The 25,874-nt window shown below is 45.2% G+C and overlaps 1 protein-coding gene across 1 annotated transcript in view; it reads right to left on the bottom strand.

The window, feature by feature from the left end:
- Positions 1-25,874, bottom strand: part of VWA3A (von Willebrand factor A domain containing 3A) — a 541,655-nt gene that overhangs the window by 250,122 nt on the left and 265,659 nt on the right. Inside the window, exons 17-19 of the mRNA XM_069210293.1 lie at positions 22,229-22,348; positions 20,776-20,850; positions 2,885-3,029 (exon numbers count right to left, since the gene is read on the bottom strand). Of these exons, the coding sequence (XP_069066394.1) occupies positions 2,885-3,029; positions 20,776-20,850; positions 22,229-22,348 (340 nt within the window). The remainder of the gene's footprint in view (positions 1-2,884; positions 3,030-20,775; positions 20,851-22,228; positions 22,349-25,874) is intronic.

Raw genomic sequence — 25,874 nt, 5'->3', positions numbered from 1 at the left:
TCTGTGAACCCCCACTTTATCATTACTGGATCCTGGGACCCCCACTGAATCATATTGGAATGCGGGGACCCCCCACTAAGTCATTACTGGAAGGGGGGGACCAAGGTCTAAACATTGTTGAGGATTTGAACTGCAAAACAATACACACAAAAAACAGAAACAAGCATTGCCATCAAACACATACACAAATGATAACACACTTTACTTAATTTGCAAATAAACAAAATCATTTTTTTAAACTTTATTAGGAAGGCTAGAGGTTTTCTAAATTCAGTTGAAGCCACACATTGTCCACACTATATTCTGTTTTGATGCACCTGCACTGGGGTGACGAAGCATCCCGGGTTTGCCAGGACAGTCCCTGTTTTTCACCAGCTGTCCCGACAGGGTTCGAGAAACTTAGGTAATATCCCGTTTATTGGCGAGGGTGGGCTGAAAACGGTGGGTGGTGATTTTGTTTGTTTTCCAAAGCAGGGATAGTTAGCAGGTATTATCAGAAAGCAATTTAATTAACATGCATTATACTGGTTTTAACAATTGCATTGTCTTATGTGCTTAGTGCCTCTTCTGTAACTCTTATGCTGACGAGTTCTGTCATTCTGTGCGCTCGGTTGATGTAAATGTGTAGTCCTTTTCCTATTTCTGTGAAATGTCCTAGTTTTTGGCTTTAAAATTCTGGTCACTCTAACCGGAATGCTCCCATAAATCAATCTGAGGATACTAAGGCCCATATTTATACTTTTTCACGTAAAACTGCGTTAGCACAGTTTTGTGTGAAAAAGTATAGCACCAGTTAGTGCCATTCCAAGGCGCCGGCCGGGTGCCATATTTAGTAAAGGACGCAAAGAGGGTGGGAGAAGGAGTAGGGGAAAATGGAGCTTGTGCGCCAAATTATGGCGCTACACTGTTTAGCGCCATTTTCTGGAGCACAACCGCCATGGACAATGCTCCTGTCTTAGTAAAGACAGGAGCCATGTCCCCCACCCCAATGGTCATGCCCAGGGGACGAATGTCCCCTAGGCATGGCCATTCGGACCAGTGCCCTGCCAGGGGCCCCAAGTCAGGGCCCCCAGGCATGAAAAAAAAGATATATACTTACCGGGACGTACCTGGGATGGGTCCCCCATCCTGTGGTGTCCCTCTGGTGTGGGTGGGTAGGGGTGTCCCTAGGGCCAGGGAAGGTCACCTGTGGGCTCTTTCCATGGTCTCTGACAATGGAAATATGGCTTCAGGTCCCCTAAAACCTGCCCATATCCAGGCGTTAAATAATGGCGCTAAGCAAGCTTAGCGCCATTATTTAATGCCCCCATTCTCCTGTGCTGGATTTTAGCACGGGGGTTAAATATGGCGCTAAGGCCATATCGTCCTTTTCTGGACGGGAAAGCCTACCTTGCATCTCATTGACGCAAGGTAGGTTTTCACGTCCAGAAAATGAAGTTAACTCCATAACTTTGGCGGTAGACGTGTCTAGCGCCAAACTATAAATATGGAGTTAGGTTTGCGCTGAATTAGCGTAAAAAAAATGACGTTAATTCAGCACAAACCGAGTATAAATATGGGCCTAATTTCATTGTTAGCCTCCACTTTCAAATTCCTTAACATTTACAGTGTGTTTTATATTTTTCAATTGTACATGTAGCCACTTTATTTATATACACTTTATTAATCTGTTAATATTAGTTAATTTTCTAGTTCCCCAGACCACAACTTGGGAACCACTGCTCCAGCTTGTTGCTTTTCTCACCGAGTGTCCTTGCTCTGAGTTTGCCTATGTCTGTGTCCTGGAGTCATGGAGTCATGGGGTTTCTCTCCCCACCGGAATTTTGCATGTTATGAATTCTAATATCTGGTTAACTACTCCCCAATTCATTTAATATCGCCTTAGAATTCTTCTTCAATAAGTACATGCATGCTTTTCATATTGATATTTACTTGAATCATAGTTCGTATAACATCTGTGTTCAACAACATTCTGCTATTAAACATATCCACATTACCATAGTTCGTTTCTGATTTACAACCACATAATCAGCTAATCCTGTGTAATGTTCAGGTTTCCATTTTGTCATGTTCCCGAAAGTCCCGAGTATTGCCAGGTTCCTATCCACTGCATTTGATGAAAATGTTTTCTATACTTCTGGCCTAGAATCAGCTTTAACTGTGCGGCCAGCCTTATGTTTTCCGAACAATCATTATCAAATTCAAAATATATATATACATGCAAGGGCGTTCTGACAGCTTTTTACTGCCAATCAAAGGGTTATTAGTGTTGAAGATTATGCATCAAATTGTGAAATCTCTAATGCGAAAATAAACGCATCAATAAGCAGCTAGGGATTTCTTGCAGACTTCATACCCTTAAGCAGAGTAATGTAAGCCAGAATTGATTCCACTTTGGCGCTTTAATATATATGTGGCTAATGTGCAGACAGACTACTACTCCTCTACATTTACCCAAGCAACAAAATAAATAAACATTTTACTTATAACATCTTAGATTTAGACAGTCAGTATAAAAAGGTTAGAAGAACGGGGTGTGATGCGCTAGTAATAATTTCACCCTGGCAGCTATATTAAGGCGTCAGCAACTGTAATAAATTATTAAAGTGGAGTAGGTGTATCATTTTCTTATTACAGGCAGCTAGCAAAGTTTATATGCTGCAATTTAAAAAAGAGTTAGAGGCAGGTTTCTATGCTGGGCATAGTAGAGGAGGTGTGACATTTTCTTATTATAGGTGACTAGTGATGGAGCAACTAGATTGCAATAAAAAAAGTAATAGGTTTCTATACTGGGTTTTCAGGATACGTAAAACTGCACCAACCCCCCCCCCCCACCCCCCCACCCCAAAAAAAAACAAGCACATACAGATACTATGTTACTCACCGGTTCCTGGTCTGGAACACCACTTGTAAACAGATAAAGTCCTTGGGATTCATTGGTGTCCTTATCTATGAAATTTATCTCCACTGCTCTTCTTAGGGCACCCATGAAGTTTCTACCGCCTTCACACTGCAGGCTTAACACCCATCTACGACAAGATCATGTTACAATGCTCATATTTAAGTCAAGGAATTAGCATGTCACAGTTTGTCCAGTTACAAGGCCACACAAGGAAATGTATTGATGAACAAGTTACGTACCTTTGGTAATGCCGTATCTGGTAGAGACTATCTAGCCGCAGATTCCTTACTTTAGAATTATCCCCAGACATCGCCGGTAGGTGGCATTGTTCAGCTCCACATGGCGTCATTGGCGCTGGAAATGAGGTGCATGGTGCCTCTATAGGCACCACCTCAGAGCACTGACGTCAGTTTCTTTTTTACGACTTTCCACGCCAGGAGCATGGAGCCCCAAAGAACAATGACCACTGGTTTGGTAAATAAGAGCCCTGAAAAGGAAACAGCCTCGACTCTAGAAATCTGTTCACAGAGCAGGGATGATGGGTGGGTCAGGAAAGAATCAGCAGCTAGACAGAGGGCCTGATTTAAATCCTGGCAGAGGGATTACTCTGTCACAAACGTGACAGATATCCAGTTCACCATATTATAATCTCCATAGGATATCATGGGATCGTAATACAGCGGATGGGATATCCAACACGTTTATGACAGAGTAATTTCCTCTGCCAGGATCTAAATCAGGCCCAGAGTCTCTATTAGATAAGGCGTTACCAAAGGTAAGTAACCTGTTCATCTCATAGAGACCTCTAGCCACAGACTCCTTACTTTAGAATAGATAACCGTGCAATACTTCCATGGAAGTGGATCTGCAAATTTGTTTCACACTAGAAAAGTCCTGCAGGACCGAACGGGCAAAGTGCCCATCCCGACGGGTCTGACAGTTCAGGCAGTAGTGCTTAGAGAACATGTGCAGAGAAGCCCACGTTGCTGCCTGGCAGATGTCCAGGACCGGAACTCCGCGTGCTAATGCAGTGGTCGCAGCCTTAGTTCTGGTGGAATGAGCAAGCAAACCCTCAGACGGGTGCTTCTTGGCCAGTGCATAGCAGATTTTGATGCAGAGCTCCATCCATCAGGAGATGGTCCATTTCTACACAGCCTTCGCCTTCTTGGCTCCAACAAACCCCATGAAGAGTTGGTCACCCACCCGGAATACTTTTAAGCAGTCACAGGAAAACGGCGATGTTATTTTAGTGTCCAGTCCATGGAGTCCCTCCCCTTTCTTAAAGGGATGCGGAGGAGCATAAAAGGTAGGCAGGGTGATGGACTGGCCTACATGAAAGGGAGTGACAACTTTTGGCAGAAAGGAAGCTCTAGTGCGAAGAACCAGCTTCTTTGGGAGATGGAAGAGTAAGGCGACTTAGATGAAAAAGCTTGTAGCTCACTGAAACTCAGGGCAGATATTATCATCACTAGGAAGGCTGTCTTGATGGTAAGGAGCTTGAGAGAAAAGTTTTTTATGGGGTCAAAGGGAGCACAAATTAGAAATGTGAGTACTAGATTGAGGTCCCACTGAGGCATGAAAAAGGGTGAAGGTGGAAACATATGTTGAAGACCTATCAAAAACCTATTTACAACAGGGGACTTGAACAGGGATAGCTGATCAGACAATAGCAGAAAGGCTGGGATGGCAGAAAGATATCCCTTTAAGGTGCCAACAGCAGGGCGTTGCTGGGCAAGAGAAAGATTAACTAGAAGGACTTGAGAAAGGGGAGCAGAAAGAGGGTCAACTTCTTTTTCTGCACATCATGCCACAAATTTGCACCAGTGTCAGGCGTATACAGTCTTGATGGTGGGACGCCTGACTGCCAAGATAACATTGCAGATTTCGGACAGAAGGTTGAAAGCTGTCAACGTTCACCATGCAATCTCCACGCATGAATGAAGGTGGAGACCATCCTCTGCTGCTGCAACAAAAGATCCTCCCGAGAGGCGGCCTGTTTGGAGGACCGATAACCATGCTCAACAGCTTGGGAAACCAAATTCTCAGAGCCCAGTCCACAGTATTGGGGCCAGTTGACTACGAAATGGTCAAGTTCACAAAAATATGGTGTATGTCAGTATGAATTAACAAGATCTGTAGTATCAGCAAACGTCCAAAACGTTTTAAAGAAGGATAAGCACTAAAATCAAAAAGAGCATTACAAAATAATACCTGAACATTAGGAAACTGCTACTATTGTGCTGCACAAGGGTATGCAGAGAAAAACGTTTGCTCCCAACACCATGAAAGGAGAGAGTAATGACTAAAATTAGTGTAGAGAAGGCAATGGCCAGGGTCATGATGCAGAGGAAATAATGGGGTGTAGTGAGGAAAGTAACAGGTTTTCTTCTTTTTGCACTTAGTTAAGTAGCCACATAGGTGTTGGACACGGAGGTCCTTTTCAAAAGGTATTTTCAGCCATAACCTTATAACTACGAACAAAAATACTTCAATTTATGCCTGCTAGACATTTATAAAAAATTACTTTGGCAATTACTTTGTGTGATTACTACTTCGAATTTCTCCACGAGTATGGAGAGTTCAGCCATAGTAAATCCTGAGCAAGAGGTCAAAAAGGGGTGTTCCAAGGGAAGGTTTTAGAATGCCCACAAAGATGTATATGTTTCAGATATTCAAAAACTCTGAATTATCCTTTACCACCCTAGATATGCTTGGACATTTTGCCTTTCCAAAATCTAGACTAACTACTCTTCCAGGCTGGGAAGGTGAATGGATTACTCTCACTTTGGTGGGGGTGAAGGAGAAGCACTTTCTTCATGAGCAAAAAATGTTTTCTCTGCAAAGAAAAAGAAAATAAATACTGCATTTGTACAGTGGTCTCCATTCCTCCTTTGCATAGTTCTACATAGTGCATGTACACCATAATTGGGCTACGCAGCATGTCCCATGACATTTCCAGAAGTACAAGTAGAAACCTGCGCTTGGTTTAGCATTCCAGACATATTTCTGGGAATGTTTGCTAAAAGAAAAAAAAAAGTCAATGTAAGCTCAGACAAAAGTATATCTCTGCTCACATTTTAAGTTTTTTCATCAATGGGGCCCAGGGTGTTTCCTTTCTGTTTCCACTAAGGTGCAGCAGAGTAGAGTTGACGAGTTGGGTCAGAAGGCATTCTTCAAAAAAACCTTTCTGGCTAGCTAATTACCTTTAGTACCTACCGAATTAAGCTTCTTTGTTACCGAGCCTGAATACTTTGTAGAACAGGCAAAAATCGAATTTTCGCTTGGCTCTGCTATACCAAAATGATCACAAATGTCAATTTTGTTCTTTTTGGAATTTCATAGTCACTGCCTCCCTGTTAGAGCATATTAAGAAGTCCAAGGCATGTTTATGCCTCATAGACGTCTTCAAGTAGGAAAGGCATAGGCAAAAATCCATCATCTTTAGTTTGTCTAAACCGAACTGCATACACAGAAGGGAACCAACTATTTGCAAATCATTCTGATCATGCTGCATAGGCATCTGTGGATAGGTTAATGGTCAATAAAAGGGGGAAGTAACATAGACTTCCACGGTAATCAAATGGCTAAAGTAATTCTATGCGTACAACCAATGTAACGTCAATAGACATTTATTGCATTATATATTTCTTTGCACATGTTATTCCAGACATTAAACGTATATTTTGTTGAACATGTTATTCTGAACGTAAAGTTTGCATTCGTCTGAATAGGTGCTCCTAGTAAAAGCAGTGAAGGTGATGCAAAAGTGCAGGTAAGTGAAGGTGATATGTACAGTATGTGCAAAGGTGGCTTTAAGAAAATTATGAACTTCTAGTGGCTCCTACAGTCCAGGAAGCCCTGAAGTCTCATAAGGCTTCTTTATGTTTATATATTCCACTCTCATAGGTATGTCGACGTTTCGACCCCGTTGTAAAGAAGAATCAAATGGGGGTCATCATCAGGACAGTAAAATTCAGCCGGTAGCACCTATGGGTAGTATAAATATCTAGATTACTAAAGGTCCGGTGATTCTGAGTATGACTTAAATAAGTGCGGGGAGTCAACACTCACCTAAACTCCAGTGTAGCAAGGTAATCTGGTGGTGAGGGACATCTTCCTGGTAGGAAAATGGCACTATTGTGGTGATCTGTTTATGTGCTAGTTGTATAGATTGTAATCACAGAGTGATCCATAAACACTTACAGGTAATGGGAAGTACCCAACGTCTGGGGTCAACATTTTTCCAGTGGATGGTGTGTGGTCTAGGTACCACAGAGCGCCAATCACATATGTTATCCGGGGCTCAGGTTATCTTAAAAACACAATGTTGGTGTGTACTAATCATTGTATAATTAGTGTTAATCAAAGGGGAAACACTAAAAATAAAAATAGGTGTGTGAGCACTTACTGATCAGAAAATTCTGATGGTATCATATTCATCAAGCCAGGGCAATCACCAGCAAGCTCTGTGCCGGGACATCTTGTTTGAGGTCAAGGGCAACAAGTTTTTATGTTTACTTTGTCCTTGGGACAAGTAGGCCCAACCCCCTGCAGCACAAACCCTTTGGCTGCCTGTTTACAGAGAGTGGAACTCTCTGCAGTTGAGGTAATGTGTTTCCAAAAGATAATGCTGTTCGAACTTGTATTTATGGTTCATTATTTGAAAGCCTTCATTATTAGGGTGCGTGCTGTAAATAAATGTTTTAAGGTCACACTTCACTACTGACGTTGGTTCCAGTACAAAAAAAAAACGTGTACACACATGTTTGAAAAGTTTAGGCTAAGAGGCTAAGTATAATGCTCCCAGAATGCTCTCTGATTATATGCAAATGAAGTGTCATTTAGTAAAATGTGTTGATGCATGCTAGTATTTCCCAAAAATATTTCTAATGGAAAATCAGTGTAACCATTTCCAACAAGATTATGGGAAGCATGAAAATAAACAAACACTTACAAAGCCAACTGATCTGACATATTTTTGTAAGTCTTTTAGTTTCATCAATGCGTGTCTTGTTTTAACATGGCTTTTGTAACACTTTATTGTTGTGGGAGCTACCAGGCCCTCAACATTGTAACAAACATTGGCAAAACCCCCCCAAAAAGTGTTTGAACTCTTAAAGCACACGTTGCCACCAGCGGCATAACAAAGGCCCGCAGCCGCCCTCCAGGGGGCCCCTTCAGCACAGCACCTGCCCTGAGTGAGTCTGGAGAGGGGGCTCCTCCATGTTCTTTGCAAAGGGGCACCCTCCAGTTTCGTTACGTCACTGATTGCCACTGTAGTTCCTGACACTGAACAAAACTACTTTGTGTGCCAATATGCTCCTTGTGGAAGAGCAGAATGCGATCACTCACAGTAAAGCCAGCCGAAAGAGAGAGAAATAGAAGTTTAATAAAAACAAAATGTCTTTGTTAACACCAGACCTAATTAGGGACAAAGACCCACATGTAGGTAGCTTTTTGCATGTCGCAAACAGCGACTTTCGCTGTTTGCGACGTGCAAAAAGCACATTGCGATGCACAAACCCAGTTTTGCGATTCAGTAACCTGGTTACCGAATCACAAAACGGGTTTCGACTCGCAATTAGTAAGGGGTGTTCCCTTCCTAATTGCAACTCGCAGTGCAATGTAGGATTGTTTTGTGACCGCGAACGCGGGCGCAAACCAATCGCAGTTTGCACCCATTTCAAATGGGTGCTAACACTTTTGCAAAAGGGAAGGGATCCCCATGGGACCCCTTCCCCCATTGTGAATGTCACTGTAAACATATTTTCAGAGCAGGCAGTGGTCCTGCCTGCTCTGAAAAAATGAAACGAAAACGTTTAATTTTTCGTTTTTGTTATGCATCTCGTTTTCCTTTTAAGGAAAACGGGCTGCATTACAAAAAACAAACAAAAAACCTGCTTTATTGAAAAGCAGTCACAGACATGGTGGTCTGCTGTCTCCAGCAGGCCACCATTCGCGAGGGGGTCGCAAATTGCGACCCACCTCATGATTATTCATGATGTGGGCATTTGCGAAGCCCTTGCGAATCACAGATGGTGTCAAGGACACCATCCTACATTTGGATTTGCGACTCGCAATTTGCAGGTCACAAATCTGAACCTACCTACTTGTGGCCCCAAATTCTTAAAGAAAGTCACAAAAGTGCACCCATGGTATATGTTGTACCCCTATAAAATATTTGTGAACTGTATTTTAGCATGGGTAAATACGATGTGTAGATTTGCTCATGTGAAAATCTATTGAGCATTTGCAAGTTCATTTTCCCTCCAGCCACTTTCTTCCCAACCCTGGAAGAAGTTCTAATTCTGCCATTGTCAGGAGTAAATGTCCAACCTTTCTTATTATGGGAAAATATTAGAGAGAAGCTGGTAAAAATCTTTAAAACATGCAGGTTAGTAGGTTTGCAGACTCAAAGGCATTCCAGCCCTGGAACTATTGCTTACTGCTTCCTCCAGCCCCAGTATGTAGATCTGCAGAAAGGTGGCAAAATAAGGAAATTGCTACAGTAGGGATTGAAACTCCAAGTATTCAAGCCCTACTATGGTAGTAGCCCTGGGATAATCAGAGAGGCTATTAATTGCTGCCATAATTTGTCGCCACACTACATGGCACCAAAGGGACAAGTAGATCTTTTTACAGGACAAGTAGATTTGAGAAGCAACCTGTCCCCTGGACAAGAAGATATTTTAATAAATTCCACACCCCTGCCGCTGAAAGCCTACGGACCATGGAGGGAAGGTTCCCCATCTGGTCCGCTCAGCTCGTGTGCGTCGCACGCTTGCAGCGGGGTCCTAGCAGGTCCCGTATAGCTGATGTTTGTAGAAACGACACACAGTGCGCGGGTCACTTTATCGTGTCTATTATGGTTGTAACATGAGAATACGATCAGAATTGAATAATGTCAGTGTGAGTAGATTATGGTAATAAAAACATATATGATGAAAATCATGATGTGTGCCTTATGTTATCAAGAGGACCATAATAGGTCATCTATCCAATGCATACTCACATGAATAATCAGGCGGTACAGTTTTAATTGTACAGTGAGGAAAAACACATCAAAACATAAATAGTCATGAGTCTGGTGTTTCATAATAGCAGTTACCGGAGTAGGTAATCTATAAATAACTAACGCCCAGGAATAATCAAGCGGTACAGAGTGAGTTGTACAATGATAAAGAAACATATCAAACCATGCAGCCGTATAGTTTATAAAATACAACGACAAAACATAGATTAATCATGCATGTGGTGTTTCATACTAACAGTTGCCGTAGTAGGTAATCAATAAATGTTAACACACATATAGTCAGGTGGTACAATATGAATTGTACACTACGGAGAAACACATCAGACCATGCGGTCGCCTCGTGTATGGGCATAAATTGTTCCTGAAAGACCAAAGTATCAGGGGTCCGGGATGTCGGACTGTGTGGAAAAAGGGGGCCCTGATGGTCCTGGAGCACAAGGAAATGTGATTCTATGTAAATCACATATGTGTGTACCTATTGCTACTGTCTCTCAAAGGGAAGAGTGATGCCAATCCTCAATTGTGTTCAGTCCCCCTCTGATGGTGCCACATTTCTCTATACAGAATAGCTCTTGTTTCGATAAGATGTACTCTTTATCTCCGCCCCTTGGTCCCAAGGAGATTTGTTCTATTATTTGCCATTTAATGTCTTCACACTTATGTTGTAGTATTTCATAGTGCTCCACGAGCGGAGCGCCTGGCTTTTTGCACTTGATCCTACTCTTATGTTGTAAGATTCTACAGTTAACTTTTTGTGTAGTCTGTCCTATATATAGCAGTCGGCAGGGGCACCAGATGGCATAGATAACGTCATGTGTGTTGCAGTTGGTAAATTTAGGCAGAGTGAGTGTATAGCTTTTATGACAAAATTCTGTGGTGTTGAAAGTCATTTTGCACGCCGCACAGTTACTGCATTTATAGTGACCGACTACGGCTGGCAAATCCCATAGTGTGTTGGTGTTTCTTTTGGGTGCCTGTGGGAGAAGGGCGCAAGTAAGGGTATCTTTAAGGTTTTTTCCTTTCTTGACGGAAAAAACGGAGCTTCCTGATGTGCAGGTGCTCCTTGATCAGTGGCCAATGATGTAAAATTATTTTCCGGATTTCATTGCTGGCTGGGTTATATGTAGTGACACACGCCAGCCTATTGTTTTCTGGTTTTGGTTGTTTTGGTTCCAGAAGGGCTTCTCTGTTGTTATACCACGCACGTTTCCTTGCTCTTTTCACTAATCTTATAGGGTAACCTCTTTCGATCAGTCTATTAATCAGGATATCTGATTCTTTGAAGTAATCCAATCTCTTTGTACAGTTTCTCCGGATCCGGAGGAACTGTCCAAAAGGAAGGTTATCTCTTAGACCTCTCAGGTGGTGGCTGGAGTAATGTAGTAATGTATTTCTGTCGGTGGGTTTACGATATAGTTTAACATATAGTTTAGCATTCTATACACCTATTTGGAGGTCTAGAAAGGAGATCTTATCTTTACTGGACTCAATGGTGAACTGGATGTCGTTGGATTTTCCATTCAACCATGTGTGAAATTCTTGTAGTTGGGTGGCAGAGCCGCGCCAGATGAGTAAAACGTCATCAATGTATCTTGACCATTTTCTTATGTGGCATTGGGAAGGGTTTGGCTGATCAAAGATGTGTTCGGTTTCATATTCTGCCATATAAAGGTTTGCTAAATTTGGTGCAAAGGCAGCTCCCATGGCCAATCCTTTGGTCTGGTAGTAGAATTTATTGTCAAACAGAAAGAAGTTCTTACCCATGGCTATTTCCATCATGGAAATGACTACCATGTAGGTACTTGTACCAGTTGGATCCGGGAGTCTAGTTTTTTGGTTAGTATTGTGAGGGCTTGGCCTTGAGGAATATTAGTATACAAAGATTGTATATCCATAGTGACTAGGATCTCATTCTCGGGAGAGAAATCTAACCCTTCATATAGCATGATGACATGCATGCTATCCCTAGTGTATGCTTCTGTGAGGGACACGAAAGGTTTGAGAGTGGAATATATAAACATAAAGAAGCCTTATGAGACTTCAGGGCTTCCTGGACTGAAGGAGCCACTAGAAGTTCAGAATTTTCTTAAAGCCACCTTTGTACATACTGTATATATCACCTTCACTTACCTGCACTTTTGCATCACATTCACTGTTTTTACTAGGAACACCTATTCAGACGAACGCAAACTTTACGTTCAGAATAACATGTTCAACTAAATATACGTTTAATGTCTGGATTAACATGTGCAAAGAAATATATAATGCAATAAATGTCTATTGACGTTACATTGGTTGTACGCATAGAATTACTTTAGCCATTTGATTACTGTGGAAGTCTAGGTTACTTCCCCCTTGTATTGACCATTAACCTATCCACATTTACTACTCTGGTCATAAGGGTTAGAGGGTATTTGCCTCATGGTCCATTGCATAGGCATCTGGGCATAAACTACTAGGCTAATACTATCTACAGAAGATGTAGGCAATCCAAGACATGAGTCTGCGCTGTTAGGCATCATCAATGAGATGGCCCCTCTGTCACCTGGTACAATGAAAATTAGTTACACTTAAAGACACACCAATATCAAGTATTTCCATCATATTATACTATAGCAATTGGTAAATCAGTGATCAGGACAGCCAATGAGCATAAGGCAAGAGATGAAGGAAACAGGTAATATGGCTCAAAAAATAAATTGTCAATAAAAGGGCATGTGTGATCTTCCAGCCCTCTCGTATAACTCTAAAACTCAAAAATATTTTAATGTGAGCGCTCCATACTAGTCTTGCAAACCTTGAAAATAAATACCTTAATTTTAAAATGATGGGCTAATGTGGATAATGAGAGCTGGAAGTCAAAATTATAGACCAAGATACCCAGAAAAGACTGTGGGGGTCATTCCTACCCTGGCGGTCCAAGACCGCCAGGGTAGGGGACGGAGGAAGCACCGCCAACAGGCTGGCGGTGCTTCTGGGGCTATTCTGACCGCGGCGGTAAAGCCGCGGTCAGAAAAGGGAAGCCGGCGGTTTCCCGCCGATTTCCCGCTGCCCCTGTGAATCCTCCACGGCGGCGCTGCAAGCAGCGCCGCCATGGGGATTCCGACCCCCTTCCCACCAGCCTGGTTCTGGCGGTTTTCACCGCCAGAACCAGGCTGGCGGTAACGGGTGTCGTGGGGCCCCTGCAGTGCCCATGCCAATGGCATGGGCACTGCAGGGGCCCCCTAACAGGGCCCCACATTGATTTTCACTGTCTGCTTGGCAGACACTGAAAATCGCGACGGGTGCAACTACACCCGTCGCACACCAGCAACTCCGCCGGCTCCATTCGGAGCCGGCTTCCTCGTTGCTGGTGCTTTCCCGCTGGGCGGGCAGGCGGTCTTTTGGCGGTCGCCCGCCAGCCCAGCGGGAAAGTCAGAATGACCGCCGTGGTCTTTTGACCGCGGTACGGTCTTCTGACGGTTCCCGCTTGGCGGGCGGAGTAGGAATGAGGGCCTGTATTCTACAAAGGATATCCCAGCCACACCATGATGACAATGGATTATATTTAATGAATTGGAACTCTAAGGTGATGTTTCAGTGTGTTGGCTTTAGAGATCATTAATTGTTTTTTTTTTATAATTCTTTTTATTAGAAATACAAACAAAACAAGTGCGTATTGCAATCTCTGCCATCATATTAGTCAAAATACAATAGTCATCACCATTTCCCACCCTCCTTCTAGTTCTCTCCCTTCCCATGCCTAAATCTTCTCACGATCCGATGTTTATGGTGCACTATACTCCTCGGGTCCCTCCTCTGTTGCCAATGCACACAGCTCTCCCCTTTAGGAGTTCCAGTTCCCCTAAACCATGAGCCACTTTTTGGGCAACCCCTACCTTCATAAATCACTTTCTCTGCCAACATACACCAATGTGGTCACGTTTCCATTCCTTTAACTCGGGCAACCCATATGCTCTCCAGGCCTGTGCTATATTGTGCTTAGCCACTACTAATCCCAACGTCATCCGTATTTGATCCATGTGGGCAAGGTATATGTCTTCACATATATTTAGAGCACACCACTTGGGCTGAGGCTCTCTAGTACGTCCGCAAACTACTTTTAAACAGGATACTACTGAAGACCAGGATCTCTGTATCATTGGACATTCCCATAGCATACAATAGAATGAGCCATGCTGGCCACAGTTTCAGGGACACAAGGGTGAAGCTCCCCTGCCCATTTTGGCCAGGGTTGTGCAGGCATAGAAACTCCTGTGGAGAATTTTCAGCTGCACTAATCAGAACCTTGCTTGCATGCCTACCTCCCTAGGGGATGCTAAGGCTTCTCGCCATTCATTTTCATCTAACTCTCCCACATCCCGTATCCAGCGTGCTCTCAAGTCTTTACATACATCCGGTAGGATATTGATTATTTTACGATATGTGAGAGCCATTGCCTTTGTAGGTAGGTGTTCGGATAATACTCGGTCTTCAAGTGGGGGGGACTCAGGAGGGTCCTCCCCGCTGGGTAATACTTTATTGAGTGCATGCCTGACTTGGAGGAAGCGATACGTCTCTGTCGTGGCCAACTGGAACTCCACCTGGGGGTCCAAGAAGGAAAGAATGGCTCCCCCTACCCACAGGTCTCCCACTTTTGTGAGACTGATGAGGTCCCATTTATTAAATCCAAGCTGTGTTGCCAGTGTGCCCAGTGCTGCGGTTTCCCACAAGGGGGTGCTCTGTGTAATGACATTATTCTACCCTAAAACCTTAGTGTTTCATGCCAGAGGGTTAGGGTAAGTGCTGTAGGAACCGGGAATGTCTGTGGCCCTCGTCCACCATACAGTGCCCGGAGAACTCCTCCCAGCTGCATAGTGTCCCTGTCCATTCAATAGGCTGGTTACGATGCCGGCAGAATGGTCCACTGATTATTAGTCATGAGTTGGGCTGCCCGATAATAGTTACACAAATCTGGGTGGGCTATGCCTCCATCATACCAAATTCCTGTGAGCTTGGCTACAGCTATTCGTGCAGGCCCCCCATCCCACAAGAGTGTAAGTATTTCCTGGCCTATGGCTTGCAAATACCAGGCGGGAACCAGATATGGGGTGTTGTGAAGTATATACAGAAAATGGGGCAGGGCCATCATTTTCAATGAAGCAACCCTACCCAGGAGTGACAGTGGTAGGGATCTCCATCGCTCGACATCCCCCTTAAGCCGCCGCAATGTGGGCTCTAAATTCTGGGCATAGAAGTTAGTGAGTGTTCCATTTATGTAGATGCTCAGATACTGAAACCCTTTCGTAACAATCTGGGTGCAGCAGCCAGTCAGGAGACATAGGGCTGGGCCATATTGTATATAAATCACTGACTTGCCACAGTTAATAGTGTAGCCAGAGTACTGACTGAAGAGCATAAGAATATGCATTACCCTATCCAGGGAGGAATTTGGCTTCAAGATATAGAGCAGAACATCGTCCGTGTAGACCGATATCCTGTCTTCCTATCCCTCCGACCATTGCAAACCTCTAATCAGTGGATCACCACGTATCCTCTCAGCCAGTGGCTCCAGTGCCATTGCAAAAATCAAGGGCTATAGTGGGCATCCCTGATGCGTACCACGCTGGAGTTTGAAAACTAGGGACGTATATTGATTGACAACAACTTGTGCCAGGGGCTCGGCATATAGGAGCCGTACCCAGGCTCTAAATTTTGGCCAAACCCAAATTGCCTAAGGACTTCAAAGAGATAGGTCAAATCTCTCCACGCATCCAGTGAAAACACTAATGCGGCCTCTCTTACTCTGTGCATCCAACCTATAACCCCATGCAGGCGTTGTAGGTTCAGGGAAGTGCTTTGACCCGACAAATAGCCGGATTGATCCAGATGTATCAAGGAGGGGATCACCCCTACTTATCTAGAGGCCGGAATTTTAGCTAGGATTTTAACTTCTGCATTAAGAAGTGAAATGGACCTACACGAGGCACAGTTCTCAGGTGGTTTGTCTTCCTTGGGTATGACCACTATGCTAGTGATTCGCTGGTCTTGGGGTAAAAGGCCCTTGTCCCTACTCTCTTGATGCATTGCATCAAATGAGGTGCAAAGGTAGACGCAGTAAGTTTGTATAATTCTATGGGTATCCCGTTATGCCCCATAGCTTTACAGAGGCCAGGTCTCTTATTGCTTGCAATTCTTCGTCCTGCGTCATTTCATGCTCTAATAGTTCTTTATCTTGGCAGTTGAGAGTCGGCAGACTGATATCTGATTGTAATTCCCAGGTGTCAACAGTGGAGGCCGATGTGGCTTTGGAGTACAGGGCAGAGTAGTTTTCAGCAAAGGCCTCCGCTATCAACCGCCCCTCATGCACCTGAACCCCACTATTAGTATCTAGCTCGGTCACCCATCTACTGTTTCTCTCTTTTCTCTACAGCCAAGCCAGGTCTCTAATTTCTCTCTCTAGTTCCTCTGCACGCACTTTAACATCTTTCTTATGCCCCACTATCGCTGAGACCCCTTGACCCTTTGTGTCTGTGAAGATTCGACGGACCCTACATTTTCTGTAAAGTAGCAGCGGGCTACCCTGCTCAAACTAGTGCGGATCTGAGGTATCTTTAGATACCATGGACTAATCACAAGCCTTCGTTGTCCAGGCGGGACCTGGTTTCCGTACAGTGCCCAAATCGGTGAGTGGTCTGATATTCCTCGTGCCAAGTGCTTGATTTCTTTAAAGTAACCTATCTAGTGCGGGAAGGCAAGGATGTAATCAATTCTTGAGAGGCTTCCATGGGCCCCTGAGAGACACCTGTATTGTCGATCTTGTGAATGACTGGCTCGCCACCCATCAATAAGCCCCATTAGCTGTCATAAAATCTGCAAGTGAGTGGTGGGATTGGGCCACCTGCCGATGCGGCCATCTATCTTGCAGCTCGCAGTTTGTCCATTAAAGTCCCCCCCATAAGGAGTTCTCCATCTGGCAGTTTTAGGAGCAAGGCACTAAGTTCCGCATATGAATCAGCATGTAGGCACAGTGGAATATATACTGAGATAATATTTAGCATGGTTTCACCCCATGTCCCCGTGAGTGCTGCATATCTGCCATGCCTATCCACCCATGTGCTTTTGATTGTGAAGGGCCAGGACGTGTGCAACAGGATGCCAACAGGATGCCAACACCCCAAGAGCCCGAGGTATATCCTGCACAGGCCATCATTTTATACCCCGCGGTCTAGAGCTCAATATGTATTTCTGCATAGATGCGTCTCCTGTAGGGGAGCAATATCCAGGGAATGCCTTTTTAGATACTGCAGCACCACTCCCCTCTTTACTTTGTCTCCCAACCCGTTTACATTCCAAGAGAGCAGTTTAATGTCAAAAAGAACACAAACCTAATTGTCCATGGGTGATGATGGAGCAGCGCAACCTGTAGATTAGGATGCATTAGGCGCGGCAATCTGGGTCTTGGTGGCATCCAACTATTGCTTATCATACAAAGCACTTGTTCAAACAATGGACTAACAACATAATCAAAACATACCCCCCTCCCTGCTTCCCTGCATGGTTGGTTTAAAACTACCCACTTCCCCAACTCTGCAGAGCGCCTGTTGCCCTTACCCAACTTGTTAAATTTTAATTTTGGAGTGGGTGTCACCTGAAAACATTCATACCCTAGGCTTTATCCTTATATGCAAAGATTTGCTACATTAGTATTGTTATTGTTAAGCCCCATTTCATGGCAACACTTTCTTGCGCCGTTGTATTCCCCATCAGTGATAAGGCTGAGGGGTCCAGTAATCTAGAGACTCCCCCCACCTGCTGTCCCCGTCTACACAGGGAACAGAGTGATTCAAAGCGTCTCTCATTTGGCCATGTCTGTTCAGTGCTGGGTCTCTAGGAGGGATCGGAATTTCCTTCCATGTCCGGTGCATGGTTTTGGCCTTCCTGCGTACCATCCCTGGGTCCCCGTACCATTTCCTCTCCTTGCTAACTTTGCCGTCCTGCTCTCGCTCTCCTCTGCGATTTCCCTGCCATCCGCCAGCCCTCAAGCCATGCCCAAGCATCTGTCGGAGTCTCAAAGAACCATGTTTTCCCTTCTACGACTTTTCTACGTTTGGCAGGAAAGATCATTGAATATTTAATTTTTCATTCTCGCAGTGCCTTTTTAACCTCCAGAAAATCACGACTCTGTTGTTGCACCTGCTTCGTAAAGTCTGGGAAAAAGGTTATTTTTGCGTTTTCATAGAGAACCAGAGGGGCAGCTTGCGCTATTTGCAAGATCAAGTCTCTGTCTCGAAAATTTAAAATTCTAGCAATGATGGGGCGAGGTGGTGCTCCCGGCTGGGATGGTCGTCCAGGTACCCTGTGGGCACACTCCACGCAGAAGAATATGGAGAGCCCTTTAGGTTGCAGTTCCCTAGGGATGAGGTCCTCGATAAATATATCCACTGCAGGTCTTTCGGACTTCTCCAGCACTCTCACTATCCAGGATCTACCTTCATAGTCCTCCAGTTTAGCCTGCATGCTGGTAGTGAGGACCTTCAGTTCGTTGACTTGGGTCTTAAGACTGGCAGTATCTTCTCTGAGGGTGGCAGTGGAGTCCTCGACTTCCTCCATTTGCAAGCCCACATTGCAGAGGTACGCTCGCAGGAGGCCCACCTCTGTTGTTACCGATCGATTTGTGATTCTAGGAAAGTACGAACTCCGTTTATGGCCTCCATCACACCATGAAGTGTGCGGGACCCTGCCTCTATCGCTGCCTGCATCGTCATCCGACGGTCTGAGGGTCCATCTGCGTGTGCGGACCCTTTTCTTATGGCATATTTATCGTGCTTAGTTTGTTGCACTGCCTTTTCTCCAAGACCCCAGTCATTGTGTCGCTTAGGTCAGTCATGCTGTGTGCCTAGACTTTTTTTTTATATATCCCAGGAGACAACAGAGACCTGCAGCGAGGCTGCCGTTCGGTACTCGCCGCCACCTGCCCAAGTGATCAATCAATTCCCTCAGTGGCCTGTCGGTTTTCCCCTCACTCAGTCCCCCACCTTTACCAGAGTTATCATTACTTCTCCAGGCTGTGTGCGTTTCTGGGCCCTCGCTCCGTCACTTGGCAAGAAGTGGTCTTGATACTGTCAATCCAATTATGTGTTTTGTACCCTTCATACCTTGCTATGGTTCTGACACTCAGGAGGGGTCAGGGGCCCCCGTGGGTTACTCCCGCCCAGCTCCCCTACAGGCTGGGTCAGCAATTGGCGAGGGGTCAGGGGCCTTGGCGATCTTTTTCTTGTGGTCGGTCTCTTGCCCCGGGGGCCCCAGTACCTCCAGTCTTTTTCACCTCCCCCAACTGGGCACTCTCACTTTCTTCGTGGCCCCACTTGACCGCAGAATCCTCAGGCCTCCCCTGGTGGGTGCTCCTTCAATACCTTGGCCCGCCACCCCATTGGAAACTCACACCTCTGTGGGGCCGTCAGGCGGGTGAGATCTTTCAATCTCCCCACTCTCTGAGTGAGGATCTCCTCTGCTGTCCGTTGTGCGAGGCCGCGGCCACTGCGCCTTAAGAGCCAGTCCTCTGCCTTACCCGCGCACACAGGGGGCCCTGGAGACCATCTGCCCCCTTCTAAACTAGGTCCGCCGGGCCCCCAGCCAGTCCAGGCATCGTGCCCTCTTCCTCCTGTTACTTCCTCACAACCACACCGCCGACGTGGCTAGACTCTTCGGGCCCCCTCCTCTTTCATCTCCAAGACAGCAGTCCCCATGAAACCCTCCTCCGGTGCACAGAGCCCCCAGGAGCAGGGGCCCCATATTCGATTCTCAGAGACCCCCAGCCGCCGCAGCTGCAGCGATCCCAGCGACCACTCACCCGAGACTGCTGGCGGCGGCTGCCGTTTGTAAGTTCCCCCGCGTCAGGGTCTCCCCCACGGGATCGACCGCTTCCTCTCCTTCGCCGGCGCTGCCCGATGGGCACGATCCATGGCTTTACTTATGTGGGGATCCCGACCTCAATCCTGCCTATTTTCAGGGGGTGACAGTTCTCACGCTCCAGCAAGCTGGATCAGCGTACAGGCCCTGATTTCTCTGTCTCTAGGACACAGTGCCTCGTTTCACTCCTCGCTTGGTGCCAGGATCAGCAGGAGCCACAATGGGTCCCCGGTTTGTTCTTGTATTCCTGCATGGTTCGTAAAAGGGATTTATCGGATGGATGGGCAGATATTTTATGGATTAAAGTGAGTTAGGGGTTCAGAGCCTCGCTAGTTTGCGGCCATCCTGGATGCCGGCTGGCCACCCCCCCTCGCGATCATTCATGGTTGATGGTCTATGCTTCATGATGCAAACTGAAGAAGAAAAATGGGGATAGAGAGTAACCACTTACAGAACATTAGAAGGATACAGAATGGCTCTGAAACATATCTCCTCGTTCCTCTAATATAATAAAATTGGATAGGGAATCTATCTTGAAACCTCTCCTTCTATATAAAAAAAATCTAATACCACACAGAAGAAGCATGTTTTGTCTGTGGGTACCATTAACATGGATAACCTGTTGAACAGCATGCTCAATATGACACTCACTGTTCAAGACCCAAACACATCTAAAATATTACAAGGATACAAACTTGCTAGCAAAAATATCCTGTAATACTGTACTTAGTGTGCTCTTAGTGACTACAGCAACTTTAAATACTAATTTATGAGAAGCAGCCTTAGCAGTCATTTCCAGTCAATAATTACAAAACAAATACAGTAAACAAAAGAATGACAGTTTAATCAAATCTACAAAATCTACTTTCGGTTAGCACACATGTATTTTGTATGTCTGTATTCAATGTAAGTTTTAAAAATGTACTAAAGTAGCACAAGAGAAACATACTTCCAAGCACTTTGTAAATTTTCTGTAGTGGGAGGAACAACTTCTGGCTTCCAAGAATGAATTTGACTTCCAAATCTACAAAGAAAAGCAATGGTTGTAAACAATTTTAGAGAAGTCACAAAATCGCCTTTGGCCAACATATTAACTGTGTCATCAAATCAGGAATACAATTACCTTTTTAAGGCTCAAACATATGTTATATATCTCCTTCTGCTCCAGCAGAATTACCCTTGGCATCAACTCTTGGCTACATTACTTAATGGATCTCGACCATAAACAAAATAATCCAACCTTCTCAACTGTTTGATATATCTTCTTTATGGGTGTGGTAGGGGAAATATTGCTGCTGGACAATGAGAAACTCTATTTGCCCACATGCCAACTAGTATTCGAGTTAAGATCCTTCACATTATGCAAAAGTGTTTGTGTGAGGATGAGTACCAAAACTATGCCTAGTGCCTTCGGTGTGAACATCGATTTCAGGCCATATACTGAGTGCAAACCACTGTCTATGAAAGCTCTTGCCAGCTACTCGGAGGGCTTTCCCACACAATTATTTTTTTTTTTTTTAAAGAAATTCAAATATGTTCTGTTCCTTGCATCGGTGATGTACCACTTTTTTGGTGCAGCCCTGGCACAAAATCTATTTTGGACTTCACAAACCCAAACAAAGCCTGATTTGTGTGGCTTTGTAAAAAAAAAGAAAAAAAAAGTAACACAAGGCAGAGCTGCTTTGTGTTACCTTGGGTCAAGGAGGCGTTACATTGATAGAGCATGGGCATTCCCTTGAATCCACTACTCAAACCCAATAGGTGGATAATAGTATCACTGGTTAACAAATCACTAAAGCCCAGATTACCAGTGCCATGACGGTGTAGGTGCTTTTTTTATCACTCCTGGTCAAATCTGACTCCCAGGGTTCAGAATTTAGTTGTGATATATTTCACCTTTCAACTGTGTAGACTTTTTGTTGAATAATGTGCGGATCTCGGTGCTTGCCCTACACCCCGACGAAGTTTGTGAGTTTGCAATTCCACTTTAAATACTGGAAGGAGTGTTACTCCAACCCTTTTCTAAAGTAAATATCCAACTGTTTCCAGGGTGGCAAGGGTTTCAAAAGGAGTTTGAGAATGCCAGAAAACTCACGAGGTTTGGTTGTTCACAAACTCGCAAAGCAGCGGACACCTTGAACCTCCCACTCACCACTCCTTGCAAAGTCTACAATTACAAAAGGGGAAATTACTTGAGTAGCCCTGAAATATCCAGGATGGGTATGGGAAAAGTATAGCTCAGTGAGGTCATCAGAACACAGTGGTGGGAAATAGCATCTTTTGATTGACAGTTACTATTGCTGCCATACATTGCAAATCAGTTTCATGTTACAGTCAGGACCTCCCACTAACTAAACTTGTCCAATGGGATTGCATCACTGATTACGGTCTCATCTACTTACGCTATGATGTTGAAGTAGTCCTTGTTTGACATCTGTTCCTCGAGTAATAGCCGCAGTGAATGCTGAATATGAATGATATACATAGCGTTGGTCACTGAGATATCAACAAGAACCACCACCCTAAAAAAAAAAAAAAAAAATTATTTTCAGAAAAAACTGAATGTGGAATTAACAGACAGAGGTGAAGCGTTCGACACTCCATTATTTGGAACAATGCAAGTGTACTCGTGCAGACAACTGGAAAGGGCTATGAAACCATTAAATAACAAAATAAAATCCAAAGAAAGCTGCAATGAGACATTTCAGTGAAAAGCTCCTTGATGTGAAGTGGGGTAGCCACACTTCTACACCTGGGTGGCATATGGCTACTCATGGCACTGATACCAATTCCCCATGTGGCTTGTAGGCAACAGTAACAACAGAAAACAAATTGGGGTCTAAGACCCTTTTTCTAAATGCTGTAGCCTCTATGACTTGCCTCAGCCCCATGGCAGCTAAAATGCTGCTATTGTGAAATTAGAGGTGGAAATAGCTAGACACAATGTTGCAGGGTCAATGGGGGTGGAGTTTGGGGGGAGGGAGGCAAACTGTGCATAAAGTACTCTCCGCACACCCTGGCATTTTGATGTCTATGGTGTAGACCTTGATCAAAGAAAACATAAAACATTTCAAAAGCAAGTTCGTTTTCAAAGGCTCTTAGTTATGAAATTTTGCTTATCTGTGAAACATATTTAGTAATAATTATTAGAGATAAAGCATCTCTTGTGATCCCCGGGTCTTGAAGTCAGGAGACACTATTATGTACGATTTTCATTCGAAACAGTGGAGAATCTTTAAATAACGAGATCATCTTAATTTTTTTATGTTTAACAGGTACTGCTGGCACATTTATTATTAACAGGGATTGGGAAAAGTCAGTTGCTTGAGACTGAATCAGCTGCTTACAAGATGAGGGTGTTTGTTCCTCCGCAAACCAAAGTTGTTAAAGATACTCGGTGTGCAGACTATCTTTCATTACCGAACCACCTCACCTCCTCTACCTTGGGTCTGACTCCCGGGCCAACTGATGCACTTTGGAGCAGATGCCAGCATCATGGAGAATGCTTTGAGAAAACCTTAATTAAAATAAGATACAACTGCCCATATTCAAGACTCTGTTATCTCTAAAAAGTAGGGGAGGGAGGGGAAACATTATTTACAACTCCGTTTTAACAATGCAATGCCTTTGCTGCACAGCTTTTACCGTGCATGCATTTTTTGTTGCTTTTACAACGCATACCTTTACCACACATGTTAAGTATAGTCAAAGTAAGTATACTTGTGTGTAGGAAAGTGCCACTGTTGGCATGGTTACCACCCCCACCACTGTTTTCCTAGTGTTGATGCCAACTTTGATTAAAGGTGTGCTGGGATCCTGCTAACCAGGCCCCAGCACCAGTGTTCTCTCCCAAAATCTGTACCTTTGTTTCCACAATTAGTACAACCCTGGCACACAGTTAAGTCCCTTGTAAAAGGTACCCATGGCACCAAGGGCCCTGTGGCCAGGGAAGGCCCACAAGGGCTGCAGCATGTATTATGCCACCCTAGGGAACCCCTCACCAAGCATATGTAAACTGCCCTGGCAGCTTGTGTGTGCTGGTGGGGAGAAAAAGACAAGGTCGACATGGCACCCCTCTCAGGGTGCCATGTCCACAAACCACTGCTTGTAGCATAGGTAAGTCACCCCTCTAGCAGGCCTTATAGCCCTAAGGCATGGAGCATTATACCACAGGTGAGGGCATAGTTGCATGAGCAATATGCCCGTACAGTGTGTAAGTCCACTTTTAGACATTGTAAGTGCAGTGTAGCCATATTGAGTATACGGTCTGGGAGTTTGTAATTACGAACTCCACAGCTCCATAATGGCTTCACTGAATAGTGGGAAGTTTGGTATCAAACTGCTCAGCACAATAAACCCACAATGATGCTAGTGTTAGATTTATTGAAAAATGCAGAGATGTCCCCTGTATGTTAGCCAAACGGTTAGTGTATGACTGACCGGTCTGTGCCAGCCTGCCACTTTCAGATAAGTTTCTGACCACATGGGGTGAGAGCCCTAGTGCACTCTGTGGTCAGAAACAAAGCCTATCCTGGGTGAAGGTGCTTTTCACCTCCTCCCTACAGGAACTGTAACACCTGGCAGTGAGCCTCAAAGGCTCAAGCCTCAGATTACAGTGCCCCAGGGCACTCCAGGTAGTGGAGCAGCCCGCCCCATCAGACAAAGTCCCACTTTTGGCGGCAAGTCTAGCGGGGAAATTAGGAAAAACGGGGAGGAGTGACCAGCCCAGACAGAACCACCCCTAAGGTGTCCAGAGCTGAGATGACTCCCTCCCTGCAGAATCCTCCATCTTGGTTTGGAGGAGAGGATCCAGTAGGATTAGGTTTGTGCCCCTCTCCCCAGAGGGAGTGGGCACAAAGAGGGTGTAGCCACCCTCAGGGACGGTGGCCATGGGCTACTGCTCTCTGACCCCTAAAACACCCCATAATCTAGGATTTAAAAGCCTCCCTAAACCCAGCTCACCAGATTCCTCAGGAGACCTACAAGAAGAAGAAGGACTGCTTAGCTGAAACCCCCAGCAGAGAAGAAGGAAGATGAAACTGCTTTGGCCCCAGCCCTACTGACCTGTCTCCTGCTTCAAAGAACCTGCAAAAGAACAGCGACGCGTCGAGCGGGCCCAGCGACCTCTACTTTGCTCCAGAGGACTGCCCTGCACCCAAAGGGACCAAGAACTCCCACGGACAGCAGCCCTGTCCAAGAAAATCCAACAACTAAGGACTCCCTCATCGCTCCAGAAGCGTGAGTCCTGACCACTCTGCATCTGACGCCCACGGCCCGTGTCCACGTGGTCCACCAGTTAGAGAAGGTCCCCAGGCGATTGCGAGCAAGTGCCCACCCTGGGATGACCTCTCCACACCTCCACAACGACGCCTGCAGAGGGAATCCCGAGGACCCCCCTGACTGCGAAGCTCCGGACGAAGATTTCCGACGCCTAAAGACACACTGCACCCGCAGCTCCCAGGCCTTGGAGAATCCGACCACCGGTGCAGGCAGCCCTCTTCCCTGTCCACCCGGTGGTGTGTCTGAGACACCCCCCCTGGACCTCGCCTGCAGCCTCTGAGTGATCCCCGGGTCCCCTCATAGACCAGCATTAGAAACCCGACATCCTGTTTGCATCCTGCACCTGGCTCCCCTTTGTGCCGCTGAGGGTGTGTGTTTAGTGCCTACTTGTAGCCCCTCCTCTGACCCCTAAAACGCCCCTAAAGAATGAGTTACTTACCTTCGGTAACGACTTTTCTGGTGGATACATTAGCTACCTGTGGATTCCTCACCTAATGAATACTCCCATGGCGCCAGCATTCGACGGAAATCTTCTTCCTAGTCTCTGCACGTCGACGAGGACGTCACTCTACTCCACGCAACGCCGTCTGACGTCATACAGACAATAAGAGGTCCTCGACGACGTGCCGACGTCAGTACCAACATTTTTTTACGTGCATGAGAACAACAACCCAATGCAATGAAAGAGCAAGGCAACATCCCATAACATTGTAAAATACACAACATTGCAATAAAATGGCTTTAAATTGAATATAACTCTCTCTTTTT

This window comes from Pleurodeles waltl, chromosome 10, assembly GCF_031143425.1.
Source record: "Pleurodeles waltl isolate 20211129_DDA chromosome 10, aPleWal1.hap1.20221129, whole genome shotgun sequence".
Lineage (NCBI taxonomy): Eukaryota > Metazoa > Chordata > Amphibia > Caudata > Salamandridae > Pleurodeles > Pleurodeles waltl.
Note: the sequence above shows the minus strand (reverse complement) of the source record. Positions and strands in the feature narration are given on the sequence as shown.